The sequence below is a fragment of the Gadus macrocephalus genome, chromosome 18 (assembly GCF_031168955.1).
Source record: "Gadus macrocephalus chromosome 18, ASM3116895v1".
Taxonomy (NCBI): Eukaryota; Metazoa; Chordata; class Actinopteri; order Gadiformes; family Gadidae; genus Gadus; species Gadus macrocephalus.
In genome coordinates this window covers 17,493,492-17,508,794 of record NC_082399.1, presented here as the reverse complement: position 1 = coordinate 17,508,794, position 15,303 = coordinate 17,493,492, and the positions used below count along the sequence as shown (strand labels likewise).

At 46.9% G+C, this 15,303-nt stretch overlaps 1 protein-coding gene across 3 annotated transcripts; it reads right to left on the bottom strand.

Annotated features, from left to right (window-relative positions):
- Positions 1 to 10,913: 10,913 nt before the first annotated feature.
- On the bottom strand, positions 10,914 to 14,823 carry LOC132446503 (uncharacterized). 3 transcript variants are annotated; one of them, XR_009522877.1, is made up of 6 exons: positions 12,988 to 14,823; positions 12,555 to 12,695; positions 12,254 to 12,432; positions 12,038 to 12,174; positions 11,311 to 11,869; positions 11,080 to 11,218 (listed from the first exon to the last, which is right to left on the bottom strand). XR_009522877.1 is itself a non-coding variant. In XM_060036833.1 (5 exons), the coding sequence occupies exons 1-5, from the start codon at positions 13,067 to 13,069 to the stop codon at positions 11,725 to 11,727; spliced, it is 684 nt and encodes a 227-aa protein (XP_059892816.1). In that variant the 5' UTR covers positions 13,070 to 14,823; the 3' UTR covers positions 11,080 to 11,724. The 3 variants fall into 3 exon arrangements, 1 of the variants encoding a protein (XP_059892816.1); XR_009522878.1 differs by lacking the exons at positions 12,555 to 12,695; positions 12,988 to 14,823 and adding an exon at positions 10,914 to 11,045 and having other exon boundaries at positions 11,160 to 11,218; positions 12,254 to 12,522; XM_060036833.1 differs by having other exon boundaries at positions 11,080 to 11,869.
- Between the last annotated feature and the right edge of the window lie 480 nt (positions 14,824 to 15,303).

The window sequence follows — 15,303 nt, the reverse complement described above, 5'->3', positions numbered from 1 at the left end:
TACTTGTGTATTTACTCCCGGCTAGTGTTATTATGCAACACTTATTTTTCTACCCTACCATGTCCAGCTTACACTTAAAATAAATAAAAAAATAAAAGTGTCTGCAGGAGAAAAGCAAAACACAACAATATATCCATGTCTTAATACAAATTTATTAAAGAAATAAAGTTTTACAGAGACTCAGGTGAAAAACAAATAAAACACACCAGGATGTCAAATATTAATGTTTATAGACCTCTGAAGAATAAGTCCCGCCTCTGAGGCTCCTGGTTCCATTGGTCAAATGTCTATGGGAAATAACATGAGGTTTTTGAATGATCGTACATAACAAACTCTGTAGGTGGCAAAGAAGTAAAAGCTGCTCACGTTTTGAACTACACACTTTTTCCATCTAGATTCCACTTGGGTTTTGGATTGTCGGTGCCGTTAAAGTAGCATTTATATTAGTTTACTAGTTTAACGGCACCGACAATCCAAATCCCAAGTGGAATCTAGATGGAAATAGTATGTAGTTCAAAACGTGAGCAGCTTTTACTTCTTCGCCACCTACAGAGTTTGTTGTACTATCATTCAAAAAACCCATGTTATTTCCCATATTTGATCAATGGAACCAGGAGCCTCGGAGGCGGGACTTATTCTTCAGAGGTCTATTCTGGGTACTGATTCTACCTTCAAAAAATAAAAACACTGGTCAAGGCTGCATTAGATGGCAATATGGAACAATATAAAGAGAGGAATCTGTTGATCCATACACCATCTTAACATCCAATGGTTTGAAGTAGACCAACTCTTCAACATCAACCACCTTAACTGCCTGGAATGGCTTTAAAACAATTTTAAATGCGTGGTAATGCTCATCGAAACAAACCGTTTCTACACCTGAGCCAGTTAGTGTTACTTGCTCATCCTTCACAATAACAGTCCGGATCTGACAAAATACTGGCATCTCATCAGCTACCTCAACGCACACCAATAGACCAGGTCGATATTCAGTGCCATTGCGTTTTACCCATTTCACTGTCATAACATTAGTAGATAGTGCAGTGTTAAGTTTTGCAGCAATTTCAGGGCCTTCCTTCAATTTGTTTAGCTGCAACATTTTTCCTGGACCAAGTCAATCTACACTGGTTGATAGATTCCAAATTCAAGGCCATGTATCTTCGATGTTTTTTGGCCAACGTCTTAGTGATATTTTTGAAACTCTTAAGCTGGGTCTTGAAAAAGTTATGTTTTGCCTCGTAACGCATACACCAAGTGTGCACAATTGGTCAAATTTCCCTTATACATCGAGGATAGTGCGTCATGAAATGATGCTTAGGTAGGAGGTTTTTAGAAGGAAATACATGCTTAAAAAGCCGATGATGCTCAACAATAATGTGTTTCAGGAAGATGGTCATACCATATGTAACAACAGGAGAAAATGCAATATCCATAATCTGCAGAAGCAACATTAAAAGATGCCAGCACTCATCATCTCTCTGCACTAGATCGCCAAATATCAATGGCATGTTACGCAACAAACACCAGGACTGTATGGCATTAAGACCCAAATCGTTGCTTCCATCAAATAACTTCACTGCAGGGGGACGATTTCTCCTTTCAGAGTAGCCATAGTTAAAAGACTATTCTACGTGCCATCTCTCTTGCCGTTATAAAGTTCACCTGAACATACTCCAATACAAGTTTAAGCTCGTACTGTCCTACTCCTTCTAAAACGTCATGCATGATATCTACAGAATAATTTTCGACTGTGTGGAAATATTGCAGAGTTCAATAAACATGAACGCTTGACACCATAAACATGAGGTAGCTGTGGATTTGTTTGTGCAGTATAGCAATGTTCTTCATGCATGTCTTTTGTTCGGAATATCACACTTTCTTCATCTTCGCAAAACACAGTTTGAAAATGACTTTTTTCTAAGACACAAAAGCGACAGCAATTCCTTGCACTGAATGATTCTACTAACCCAAACAAGCCATGAATACCAAGATTATCCCCGGTGACTTGCACAATGCTGCCATGTACAGGACTTTTTAAAGTGGGAACTTTAATCCCATCAGTTTCAAGCACTTTTAGGTCACTGACGATGGGCTGAAGTATGGTGTCAAACCCGTATGTTTTAATGTCCTGGGCATGAAAAAGTGCACACAAATGTATATTCACCAAAGAAGAATTTACCTTTGGGGGAAAATTTCTCAGTGTAAAATATATAGCCCCCAATTTATGTATACCTTTTTTAGATCCCAATGGGTTAGCGGTCTCAAAGTCATCCTAAAATAATTGAATTTGCAATGCACAACTTTCATTTGAAAAAAGAGGATGTCTCTTCATATACAACCCATCTTTTACATCAAAATATACATTATCCTTGGGAGTATGGCTAGATGTCAACATATCCCTGAGGTTTGGATTTTCCAGAATAGACTGCAATGTTTGCAGAATTGGAACATAGGCAAATTTGTCTGTTACAACGACTTGATCATATGTTCCAGTAGATTGGTTTCTTCTATTTTCAAATCTGACACCAAGTACTTTTTCAACAGGTTGAACAGTTTTCCATTTTTTCTCAAAAAATACGTTTCGTTTTGATTCTGTATTCAGTGAGGTAAAAGGATTTTCAAGTTTTTCAAACAGTTCTACTTTTTCTTTAGAACCAGTATCCTGAGAAGCTAAGCATTTCAAAGCTGCATCTTTGGCTTGACTCTGCACTTCGAGTACTACCTCTTCCATATTTGACACTAAAGTATTTAAAGTAGACTGGCCTACACCAGAAACCTGAAGATGTGCAATAGCAGAGGCACACATATCATGAATACTCACGTTGGATACTGGCACGACTTGAGAGCCACTAGCTGATACTTCAAAATGTTGTGACGGAGCATTAATTGCAACATCATCACTGTCAACAATATCATCCATTTCAACTTCAGGCTCAATTTCCTTAGCATGTTTTGAGTTTAAGTGTTTTCTGAAACCAGAAAAGGTTCCAAAAACATGACATCTTACTTGAGCGCATTTTAAGCGCAGTGACTTTCCTGAACATAAACCATGAATCAATCTTATATGCCTGATCAGCATGATGACACTCACAAAATGTGTCCGGCAAACAAAACAAATCATCCCCATTCTGAGTTAATTTATACACAAACTACTGTAGCAGTCTAGCGCGAATCTCTGCGACACGAGGGCTCTCCCGGACTTTGCCTACGTCTATGTTGAACACAGTGGTCTGTACAAAGGTGTACATGTTTTGGAGCATCTGATTGTACATGATACCAAACACAAAGTGTGTCTTAAAGAGTTCGTCGAAAGCTCCAAGAGAACTGGTTGACCTGCATGGTATGGCCTGCTTGTCAATCACGATGAAGAACTCATGGATGGTGGCCCTATTCATCCCAATGGCAAGAAGATAGGGCTGAGTGGAGCTGGTGATGGCATCAACGTGTTCCTGGACGCTCGTTCCACTCTGATAAAAGATGGGAGTAAAGTTAAACATAGATCAGAATAAAATGCTTGAATCTGGTTCAAGACCGTAATTATTATTAAAGGTATACAATTACGTTTTAAATACATCTCATAAGTTTTAAGTCAGTGTTTCCCATACATAGACCATTGTGTGGCGCGGCGCCACAGAATCAACATCGAGCGCCACGAATTGATTCTGTCTTTTTCTTTTTTTTTTATAATATATATTTTTTTATTATTAATTATTATTATTATTTTTTTAATAACGCGATTTGGAAATCTAAAAATCGTTCCGTCCATTCATCTCTGCATAGCACTTGTTCCCCCTGTCATTCTCACACACACACACACACACACACACACACACACACACACACACACACACACACACACACACACACACACACACACACACACACACACACACACACACACACACACACACACACACACACACACACACACGGAGCGAGAACGACGATGCTAACACATGAACCCACCGATGTCACCCGTCGCTTAGCAACCGGACACGCTGGGGTTGTTAAATTACCGGACTACTGAAACTACTACGGAGTGATAATAACAAAGACGTGAATCAGGCAATAAATCCAATTTCCTTGACAGCGGTAAGGTTCGGTGTGCATTAAAGTACAGACGGAGTGGACCAATTGCGAACTACTGCAGCTGCTCCAAGTTAAACCCCAAACTAATCGGAATAAGTATTTATAGCGGACTACACCACCTATTCTATTCCACATAGAATTCTATTCCGATTGAGCTGTTCTTCCACATCTATGCAAATCAGATGTGTCCGCATGTAAACGCGGAGTTACATGCACACTCACTGACGGCCGCGTCGCCGTGTCGCAGACGTCAGTCTGCGACTAAACTAATTCCTCCTAGATCAAGCAAGGCAATGATCAAGGGAGAAAAAAGTGAGTCTGTAAAGACTCCGGCTCTAATCCGTGCTTCATGGAACCCATGAAAAGGAAAAGAAAAACCAGAGCAACACGGTTTCCATTAGGTCCGCTACTACCGGGGGCGGAGCCATAGAATCCGACTCTCCAATAAGGGGACTCTCTCGGCCGTTTTTAGAAGAAAAAACGGCGGGAGTGCCACACTGGTAAACAAAACCACCAGACAATTGGCGAACCAATAGAAACCCCTCCTAGCCTGTTTTTCATTTGAAAAAAAGGTGGAAGAGTAAGACTGGTAATCAAGTCCAACTCGCCAGCCGGCGAGAGGAAATCCAACCACGCCACTTTAAAGAACATGTTTATATTCTTAAGCCGTAAAAGGGGTCCCGGACTCCAGCACAGAGTTGCCGAGTGAGCCCCTGGACATGTCTAACATGTAAAAACGGACAAAGGGGCCGGGGGAAGACCATGACGCAGCCGCGCAGATGTCTTCCACCGAAACGCCCTTGAGTAGAGCCGTTGAAGCGGCCACGCTCCGTGTGGAGTGAGCTTTAACGCCCAACGGTGGCGCCAAGCCCTGCCGAGAGAAGGCTAAGCAAACACCCTCACATACCCAGCGAGAAAACCGCTGCTTAGAGAGAGCGCGGCCCCTGCTCGCGTCGCTATAACACACAAACAACTGTTGTGTGGAGCGGAACGCGGCCGAGCGATTCACGTACATAGCCAACGCCCGAACCAGGCACAGGAGATGCAACTCCGCCTCCGCCTCACTAGAATGAGGCGGGGGGTGAAAAGCCTTAAGCACAATATCCCTCGACCGAAAATAACTAGTAATGTTCTTCGGGAGGAACGCAGGATTAGGTCTGAGCAACGCGAAGGAGCTGTCCTCGTTTAGCAACAAGCAACTCGGGCTGACAGAGCAGTTAGCTCACCGGCCCGCTTGGCAGAAACCAAGGCCAACAAGAGCGCCGTCTTAAATGACAGGGCATCCAAAGGGGCCTGAGAAAGAGGCTCGAAAGGATCCCTGGACAATCCGCGCAACACGGTGGGGAGATCCCAGCGTGGTGTAAGCACGCGTGAAACAGGCCTAACCCGTCTAGCCCCACGCAAGAATCTCTTGACCAGTGGATGGCTGAAGATCGGTCCACCATCACAGCCTGCATGGCCAGCCAAAACGGCTGCCGCATAGACCTTGATAGTGGAGAAGGCCAAACCTTTTTCCAATAAGTTTTGCAGAAACGAAAGCACGCTTCCCACCTCGCATTGAGATGGGACAGCGTGGTTCTTCTCACACCAATTAGAGAAGGCGCACCACTTCGCCGCATAGAGGGAAGAAGTAGAAGGCGCACGAGCGCTCTGAATAGTGTTGATAACCGTCTCAGGCAAACCTTTGCCCTGCAGGATCAACCTCTCAGGAGCCAAACCAACAGCCGTCCGGAGACATCGGGCGGGTGGTGCACCGTCCCGTGGGCCTGTGAAAGCGCATCCGGCCTGAACGGTACTGGCCACGGCGCTGACCGTGAGAGCGCGGCCAGCTCTGGAAACCACAGAGCTGAACGGTTCTCCGGGGCCACTAATATCAGGGACAGACCCTCCTGTCTGACCCATTCCAGAAGAGGAAGGATCAGCTGGAGCGGGGGAAACGCATACAAGAGAGCCCGCGGCCAAGGTGTGTGTGCCAACGCATCTACCCCCAACGGGGGAAGATCCCGAGGGCTGAGGGAGAACCACCACCTGCAGTGCGTGTTCTCCCTGGACGCGAAGAGGGCCACCTGCGCTGTCCCGAACCTCTGCCAGATCAGTCTGACAATGTCGGGATGTAACCGCCACTCGTCTCGGCGGGGACCGCCTCAAGACATGAGGTCCGCCCCAAAGTTCTGGGCGCCCGCGATATGCAAGGCTCTCAGACTGAGGAGATACTCGGGCTGTCACTTTTTCCAAAAATGAAATTCGAACGAATTTCGAATGTCCATAATTAATTCGAATACATTCGAATACATTCGAGACCCCCCCCCCCCCCCCCCCCCCCATAGAACACGACACGATTTCTTGTGGAAATCACGTATTCCTACTGAATTCATAACAGCACAGGATAAAAACACATCTTTGATAACACATTTGTAAACACAACAAGAGGAAGCTCCGACACACAAGTGCGGCTGTCTTTTACACATTAACAATAACTGCTCGGAGCGCGATATGCGGAGCGCATGTCGTCCATGGCACGCAGCGTCGCAGCCTATATAAACGAACAATCTGTGAGGCCGACCTCCAACACGGCATGCTGCTCGTTTTATTCCTTACGGAAAGAAAATTACAAGTAGTCTCGCAGCTCTCCGTTACCGTTGCAGCTGCTTCTGTCAGCCGTGCTGTATAAGTCCCCAAACAGGCTGCCCATCGCGCCCAGCGCAGCAGCGGACTTTTCTCCCTGTCGTGTGCGACGATCAGTGTCGGTCTCCGTTTCAGTGAGCTCGTGTGAGAGGCTTTCAGTCACGAGATGTTTCTGTGCAGGGGAAAGGTGGACTAACCGGGAGAAGCGGGGATCCAGGAGGGCCGCTTTATTGAGGAGAAGCCACTCGCCGCTCTCTTCTTTATAGCGCATTTTTACAGTTCGAATGGAGAATTACACTTCGAATTCGAATTTTTCACCCCACCTTCGAACGAATATTCGAACTTCGAATAAAAAGTGACAGCCCTAGGAGATACTGATGAGCCCAAAGCCAGAGCTCGACCGCCTTTCGGTGGAGAGCAGGGGAGCGGACTCCCCCCTTGTCTGTTGATGTACGACGCCGCCGACACGCTGTCTGTCCTGATCAGAACGTGGCGGCCGCGCACCAGGTGAAAGAAATGCAACAGCACTTTCCTCACAGCGTCGAGCTCCAACACATTTATGTGTGCTGTAGGGGGCGTGCGCCACTCGTCTCCGACCGAGTGAGAGAGGCACGTTCCTCCCCAACCCGTCAACGAGGCGTCCGTGAAGACCACTACGTAGGACGCCACCCTGCCCAGGGGAACGCCCTTGAGAAGGGCGGAGGGTCCTTTCCAATATTCCAGGTCTGGCGACACCGAACGGGGGACGAGGAGCACCCTGAGCTTGTGTCGCCTGGGGTCCAACCGTTGGCGAGCAAACCACCGCTGGAGTCTGCGCATAAAAAGCAGACCCAGGGGGACCACGGGGTGGGCAGCTGCCATCAGCCCCAACAGGCGCATGGTGGACAGTGCGGTCACGTTTCTGCGAACGTGAAAACGGGAGAGCGCCGACAGGATGGCGTCTCGCCGAGGAGGCGAAAGCATCGCAGTCATGGTGGCTGAGTCTAGGCAAAGCCCCAAGTAGACTGTCTGCCGGCTGGGGAGCGGGGAGCTCTTCTCCCAGTTGATGGCAAAACCCAGGAAGGAGAGATGGTTTATCACCAACATGGTGTCCCTTCTCGCGGTCTCTTCTGAGTTGCTCAGAATAAGCAGATCGTCTAGGTAGAAGAGAATCCTCTTTCCCTGACACCTGAGCGGTTCCAACGCCGTCTCCACACACTTCGAGAAGGTGCGCGGAGCCAGGGAATAGCCGAACGGCAGACACTGGTACTCGTACGCCATCCCCATAAAGGCAAAGCGGAGAAACTTCCTGTGCGCCTGCCGAACAGGGACGTGGAAGTAAGCATCCTTGAGATCCAGGGATGTGAACCAATCTCCCTCTCTCACACACCGGAACAATGCTCCGACCGTGAGCATTCTGAACTTTCTCGTGGCAACGAATCTGTTGAACACGGGAAGATCCAGAATAGGTCTCATTTCCCCTGACTTCTTGGAAACCAGGAAGTAGCGGGAATAAAAACCTAGGTGAGACTCGTGGGGGGGAACGACAGTGATGGCCCCCTTTACCAAGAGACGTGCCACCTCTGCTGCCAGAGCCGTGCTCGCAGCCGGGTCCCGTAGCGTGGTCTCCACCAACCCCATAAAGGGTGGGGGACGACGCTTGAACTGTATGGGATGGCCCCATCTCAACGTGGTGTCCAACCACGATGGCAGAACGCACCGCTCTTGCCAACACACATAGCGGTTGGAGAGAGGGCGAGCCGACAGCTGAGGAAGACCGTCCAGGAATAACCCGTATTCCTCTGCCCCTACCGCCTCCACACTGCGTGTGAACCAAGGGGGGCTTCCCACGAAAGGGAGGAGATTCTCACGGACTGACTGCTGGTGCGCGAGCACCTCGGAGAACCTGGGACCAAATAGGCCATCCGGCGCTAGTGGACCCTGGACGAGGCTGGCCCGCTCTCATTCCGGCACCGCAGTGTGGGAGAGCCATATGACCCTTTGAATCATGGTAGCCCATGCCATATGCTGGCCGGCCGAAACGGCTATCGGCTGGCATAGCTGGAGGATGGCGCTGGAAAAGCGGGAAACCGCCAGCCATCTCGCGGCTTCCTCCGGGCCGTAGGCCTCCCTGTCAGCCGACAAGGAGACCATGGCAGAGGAGAGCAGGGCGATGTTGTTGACCGCCGCCGCGGATTGAGAGGCACAAACGAACACCCTGTCTGTTAGGTCGACAATCTGCTTCTGGAGGCGGTCGGGGGGCAGCGGCTTTTCGTTAGGGAGCCATCCGGCGCCCGGACAGAGAAGCGCTGCAAGGGGAGGCTCCAGGCGAGGGATCCCCCTCGCCTGAGTATCGGCCCAACCCTCCACGTTGGTGAAATCCGTGTAGGATCTTACCGGAGCCTTCAGGGTCGAAGGGTCCTCACCTGCAGCAATAAACAAGTGCTGCAAAGGCGGGAACAAGGGGCACTGGGTAACCCGCCGGGAAAAAGATGGGGTGCGAAAGCACTCGCCCTGCATATCGCCCTGCAATCCCTTTGATGGCCGCCGCCTCACCCATGATCTCCCGGAAGAGATCGGTCATCCGGCGCGGACCCTCGTGTTGTATGACGTGGCGGTTGTAACCCGAGAGCGGGAAAAACCGGACGCCGAGTCGCCGTCCAGGGAGGCGTCGATGATGCCATCGTCGACGTCAGGGCCGGCCCTGAACAGGTCGATGGCGTCAGCCAGTTCCACCGCAGGGGAAAAGAAGAGATGCCTGGAGAGGATCCACTCTTCAGGCAGCTCCCGGCAGGCGACACAGGAGACGGGGGCCGCCATAGCAGCCGCGGCGTGGTCGGCGCCGAGGCACAGAAAGCACGCCAAATGCCCGTCACCCGGTGCCAGGGAGGCGGGACAGGAGGCGCATAGGAGTCCTGAAAAGGACCTAGCTCCAGGAGCGCTCTCAGGTGGCCCTGAAAAGGGCCGTTTGTCCGCGGCCTCGCCCGAGCCGCTGCCACCGGCTTGGGAGATCCGTGTTGATGTTCTCATCTTCTTAATAGTAGTTCTCAATTTCTCGCTGATAAGCACAAGTGCTGAAAGAAAAGGGAGGATGAGCGACGGTATGCACCGTGCTATATACACGATACCGTGGGAAATGTGGGCGGTGCCCACGCTGATAGGTGCATAGTTTGAATTTTCGACAAGCCCATAAGGTGAAGCCTAGACGGCGTAGCCTACATGAAATAGAACCAAAACACATTTTAAAGCTACAGCTGAACCAAGAATAAACCGGGGAATCATAACAGTTATGTGTGCTGTAGGGGGCGTGCACCACTCGTCTCCGACCGAGTGAGAGAGGCACGTTCCTCCCCAACCCGTCAACGAGGCGTCCGTGAAGACCACTACGTAGGACGCCACCCTGCCCAGGGGAACGCCCTTGAGAAGGGCGGAGGGTCCTTTCCAATATTCCAGGTCTGGCGACACCGAACGGGGGACGAGGAGCACCCTGAGCTTGTGTCGCCTGGGGTCCAACCGTTGGCGAGCAAACCACCGCTGGAGTCTGCGCATAAAAAGCAGACCCAGGGGGACCACGGGGTGGGCAGCTGCCATCAGCCCCAACAGGCGCATGGTGGACAGTGCGGTCACGTTTCTGCGAACGTGAAAACGGGAGAGCGCCGACAGGATGGCGTCTCGCCGAGGAGGCGAAAGCATCGCAGTCATGGTGGCTGAGTCTAGGCAAAGCCCCAAGTAGACTGTCTGCCGGCTGGGGAGCGGGGAGCTCTTCCAGTTGATGGCAAAACCCAGGAAGGAGAGATGGTTTATCACCAACATGGTGTCCCTTCTCGTGGTCTCTTCTGAGTTGCTCAGAATAAGCAGATCGTCTAGGTAGAAGAGAATCCTCTTTCCCTGACGCCTGAGCGGTTCCAACGCCGTCTCCACACACTTCGAGAAGGTGCGCGGAGCCAGGGAATAGCCGAACGGCAGACACTGGTACTCGTACGCCATCCCCATAAAGGCAAAGCGGAGAAACTTCCTGTGCGCCTGCCGAACAGGGACGTGGAAGTAAGCATCCTTGAGATCCAGGGATGTGAACCAATCTCCCTCTCTCACACACCGGAACAATGCTCCGACCGTGAGCATTCTGAACTTTCTCGTGGCAACGAATCTGTTGAACACGAGAAGATCCAAGAATAAACCGGGGAATCATAACAGGAAAAAGTCTTAACAACCTACCAGAGCCAAGAGAGGCCTCATCCCCTTCCCTTTCATTTGAGGTAGCTTCTGCACAATAAATCAGTTCCTCAAGTTCACTTGTTGTAGGGAGAGCCTTGCTCTGCTGGATGATCTTTTGTTTGAATGTAGTAGGCCACCTATGTGGACAAATACTTATTTAAACTAATTTTCAATTCAACAAACTGGATTTCCTTTTCATATGTAATGATCATTTATAAAAAAAATAATAATAATATAGAGTTTGAACCAACCTTTCCAAAAACTTTGCAGCCACATCTTCTCCAAACTGCAAGATGAAGTCTTGCTCAACCTGCATTAGATAAATGACATAGCAAGAGTTAAGAAACATAAAAGTGACAGTTCAGGTTATTTGTAGTGTTGTATGCTTAAACACTCATTTACCAGGCCTTTGACGTCTCGGAACCGTGGAAATTCAGTCAGGACGTCTGAGGATTTCTCTTTATCGAGGACGATCTGACGACGATATTCAAATGAAATCTTCATCTTTTGCTTGATAGTGGCCTCATCAGAAGAATACTTCATGAATGACATGGCCTCCTTGGATTGCTCTTCAGTCAGGGTCATCTCAGGACTTCTTAATGCATCTCTCTTAGCTTTCGGCCCTCCACCAGTCTGACGAGGAGAAGTTCTGGTCGCTGATGTAGCATTGCTCCTCTGGATTGTTTTGAGCCTCCATGCTAAATAACCAGTGCCACTTTCACCATCATAGAAATGTTCCTTTAAATTAAGACATACAATACTTACTAAGTAGAAAACTGTACTTGTGTACACCCACCACAGTCAATATCTAATTGCTTATTGCATTGTAGTTTCTGTATATTTGTTTGAATGCATAAAAATACTTGCATATCCATTTTTGGAATATGGATCCATCAGGTACGGGAACATGGAAACTATGCCTTTGGCATACATCTCTCTGACATGCCGTGGCGGTGCCATCCTGCAACGGGTAAAATAACAATAACAAAAAAGTCTACTAAGATGGAATGTTTAAAGTTTACGAACTAAGTCTATAAATAAAAACAAAACTAACTGATGAAAGCAGAGAGGTGTGATTGAACAGCCAAATCAGATTTTACTAACAAGAGTCCAGTAAAGTTTCTCTTACCCATGAGTTTCAGTCATTTCGGCAGCAAGGATGTTCACCATCTGTCGCCGTGAAGAGTCAGTTAGACCTTTTGTCCTGTTGTATTCTTTCACAATGCGGTCTCCACCTGGTTTCTTAGCCAGGGCTGATTCAACTAACTGTGAAACACAGAAAATACAATAAAAAGTGAGCAATCCCCAAAATAATCTGCCACAAACATTATACACATCAACATACGTGTTTGGCATCTCGGTCTTGTTTCTGCCATTTTGCAGATGGACTTGAATCCTCCTCCAGGATGATGGTGTCATCAGAAGTGCAAGATAAAAGTTCTAGGATGACTGAATCTTCAGGGTTGTAGTTAGAAAGTTCCAGTGCTGCATCAGGCAGTGAACTGCCTGTTGCTCCCTCCAATGCTACACATGAGGTGTGAGAGAAAAAAATAATCCCATTTGTCAGTTTCCCACAACCTACATTTTTAACCGAGTCTAGCTCAAAGAAGAGTCAGAAAGAAAAAAAAGTCATGACAGAAACTTACTGTGTTTGAATCTGATTGTAAATACACCAGCATTTGGCTGCTGTGCAACGTCTTCAAAGACGTCTGCGTCCACCTCCGTTCCCGTCTCATCATACACTGTGACGCCTTCAGTGAGTGGTGGGATGGAGAACTTTATGAAAGCTTAGGGAAAAATACACAAACAGAGGCTTTAAACCCTAAAAACCCTAAGTGACGTGGTCACTGTGTAGGGCACCTAATGTCATCGTCATTATTATTTACATACAATTTTACACTCAATACAAACTCAACAAAGCTGACCACCATTGGTTGCTGTGACCCTATAAAGAAAATACACAAGAGCTAGCTTGCCAGAGAGCAAGACAAATATTTTCAACCATTAGAATATTGATAGCATGAAATGACAATGTCCACTTTGCTTTTGTTTTTACAATTTAGTATGACTAATACTTACCAGCATCCAAGAATTCTTCCAAGTTTGGCTCAGTTATCCTGACATATTTTTGTTCCATATTTATTTTAGTTTTTATCAACATGATGGCAACTGTAAAATCAGAGATGAGACAATTTTATCATCTACAGCACAGCACTTTGACAGTAGCATATAGAAGCTGGGGATATGTTATTGATTAACTTAAAGCCCTTTAACATCAAGCAGTTATTCCTCAGAATAATTGCATGCAAATTCATTTTTGCATGAAATCAATTCAGAATCCATCAGATTTAATGGATTCTACATATGCACACCGTTGTGGAACATTCATGAAGGTGAAAAAATATCTGGATGCAACTTGATCAGTAGAAACGGCTAAAAGCCCTTAAAAAAAATACAAAAAATATAAATACATTTTTTCCCGGTCAAATAACCACGCTTGGTGGGAAACGTCTAAAAGCCTCGGACTAAGCCAATAATTTCACTTTCTTGAGTGTCATGTAAACGCACTGAATGTGCCTACAGCAGGGGTGCCCAACCTTTTTTGACTCAAGATCTACTTTTCAAGTAGCCAACCTCCCGAAATCGACCAGTCTAGTGTCAACATTGCAAACCCACACGCATCGTTCCCAGCCTGCAGTAACTAACCTCACAACACTTTTTCCCGTGTACAGTTTTAAAATGCCGCTCCAGATTCCCTTTCTTTGCCAACGCCACCGTTGCATTGCAGATCAAACTAACAGGCTTTGAATGAGAATAAACAAAAAAATAATCTTCCTCCCACTCTGGGTGAAAATGGTAGGTCTTAGCTCGTTTCCCCTCAGCCATGTCAACGTTTAGGAGTGCGTAAATAGTACTGTTGACGGCTTTCAACTACTGTTGACAGCGCATGCGCTACCGCGCGTATGTCCCGCGCAAATACCTTCTTTTTTTTTCTAATTTTTTTTTATTGCTCTGTTGACGGCGCATGCGCTACCGCGCGTATATGTCCCGCGCAAATACTTTATTTTTTTTTATTAATTTATTTTATTATTATTATTTTATTTTTTTTTTCTTCAACCCTCGCGGTCGACTTGGGATCTGTCGGCGGTCTACTGGTAGACCGCGATCGACTGGTTGGGCACTCCTGGCCTACAGTAAGCTTGTTCAGCCAACTCCCCGCACCAGTATTCCCTATGTAATATACTCAGACTGAAAACTTTGAGTAAAAAGAATAAAACACTAACAGTTTTTCAAATTGACCAACATTGCCGAGAGTTGGACGACAGGCCATTAACATTAATTTGCGCTAATTAACGGACTATTGTCCAACTCTGTCGGCAATGTTGAAGCTAACTTAAATGTGCATGTTCATGCTAGCTTTGACCTTGGCCGTTAGCCCTTTGGTATTTGAAAAGATACAAACAGCTCAAGTCTGTGTTAAGCAGCTATAACACATTATTGTTAAATGTTGCTGTGACTGCAATGCCAAAACAATTGGTTTAATAACTAATAAAGTAAGTAACTTACCGAGACTGATGACGACCATGGGAACACGGCAATGTGAGCAAAGTGGACGTGTTCCTGAGTTAGGAAGATGCAATGGGGGCGGGGCTTTCCAGAGCTTCAGAGTTATTTCTCAGGAACACCTGCCTTCAGTCACTAGTACTCTTGCTTTTGTTGAAATAACTCTGAAAGAGTCCATGTGCCTTAACACTGTAAATTTTACACTGTACATTTAACTCTGAAATTGTACACTTACACTGGGTGATATCTTACTCTAGGTGTGTTGAAGTTACTCTCAATGTTGTTGTAATAACTCTGAAAGAGTCCATATATTTTGACAATGCCTTTTTAACACTAGGGAATTTGCTGTGTAGGTGCGTCACGGTGCGCGCAACTGTGCATGTGCAGCATGTTCCACACATGCGGTCCTCTACTTAATATGTCCGTATGGAAACTTGTTCGGTACGCCTCCGTACCGAACCGAGCACCCCGTACCGAAACGGTTCAATACAAATACATGTACCGTTACACCCAATTTCATTGTCTACACATGAATACATGCATACAAGGAGTTTGTGTGCATTCATGTGAAATATAAACATACTGTATATGATTTATATACAAACATCTACAGTGGTATGAGTCCATAAAAACTCCATGCCTCTTCCAGAAAGTTAGTTAGTAGTAAGTGAGTATGAGTGAGTCAGATACTGAGTGTATACATAAGTATTTAAGTAGAAATGGCATATCACCTTCTGCTTCCTCCTTTTCTTCAGTGAGTCAGCATATTCCCTTAGCAGGGCATTAGTGCTGACTTTATACATGGACACAAAATCGTCCATTCTCTTGAAG

Excerpts from the sequence above, each read along its gene's own strand:
- LOC132446503 (XM_060036833.1), bottom strand. The coding sequence starts at position 13,069 with ATGTTGATAAAAACTAAAATAAATATGGAACAAAAATATGTCAGGATA. Across the intron at positions 12,175-12,253 it reads AAGACCGAGATGCCAAACAC|TTAGTTGAATCAGCCCTGGC; the intron begins GTATGTTGATGT and ends TGTGTTTCACAG. Across the intron at positions 11,870-12,037 it reads GAAATGACTGAAACTCATGG|GATGGCACCGCCACGGCATG; the intron begins GTAAGAGAAACT and ends TACCCGTTGCAG.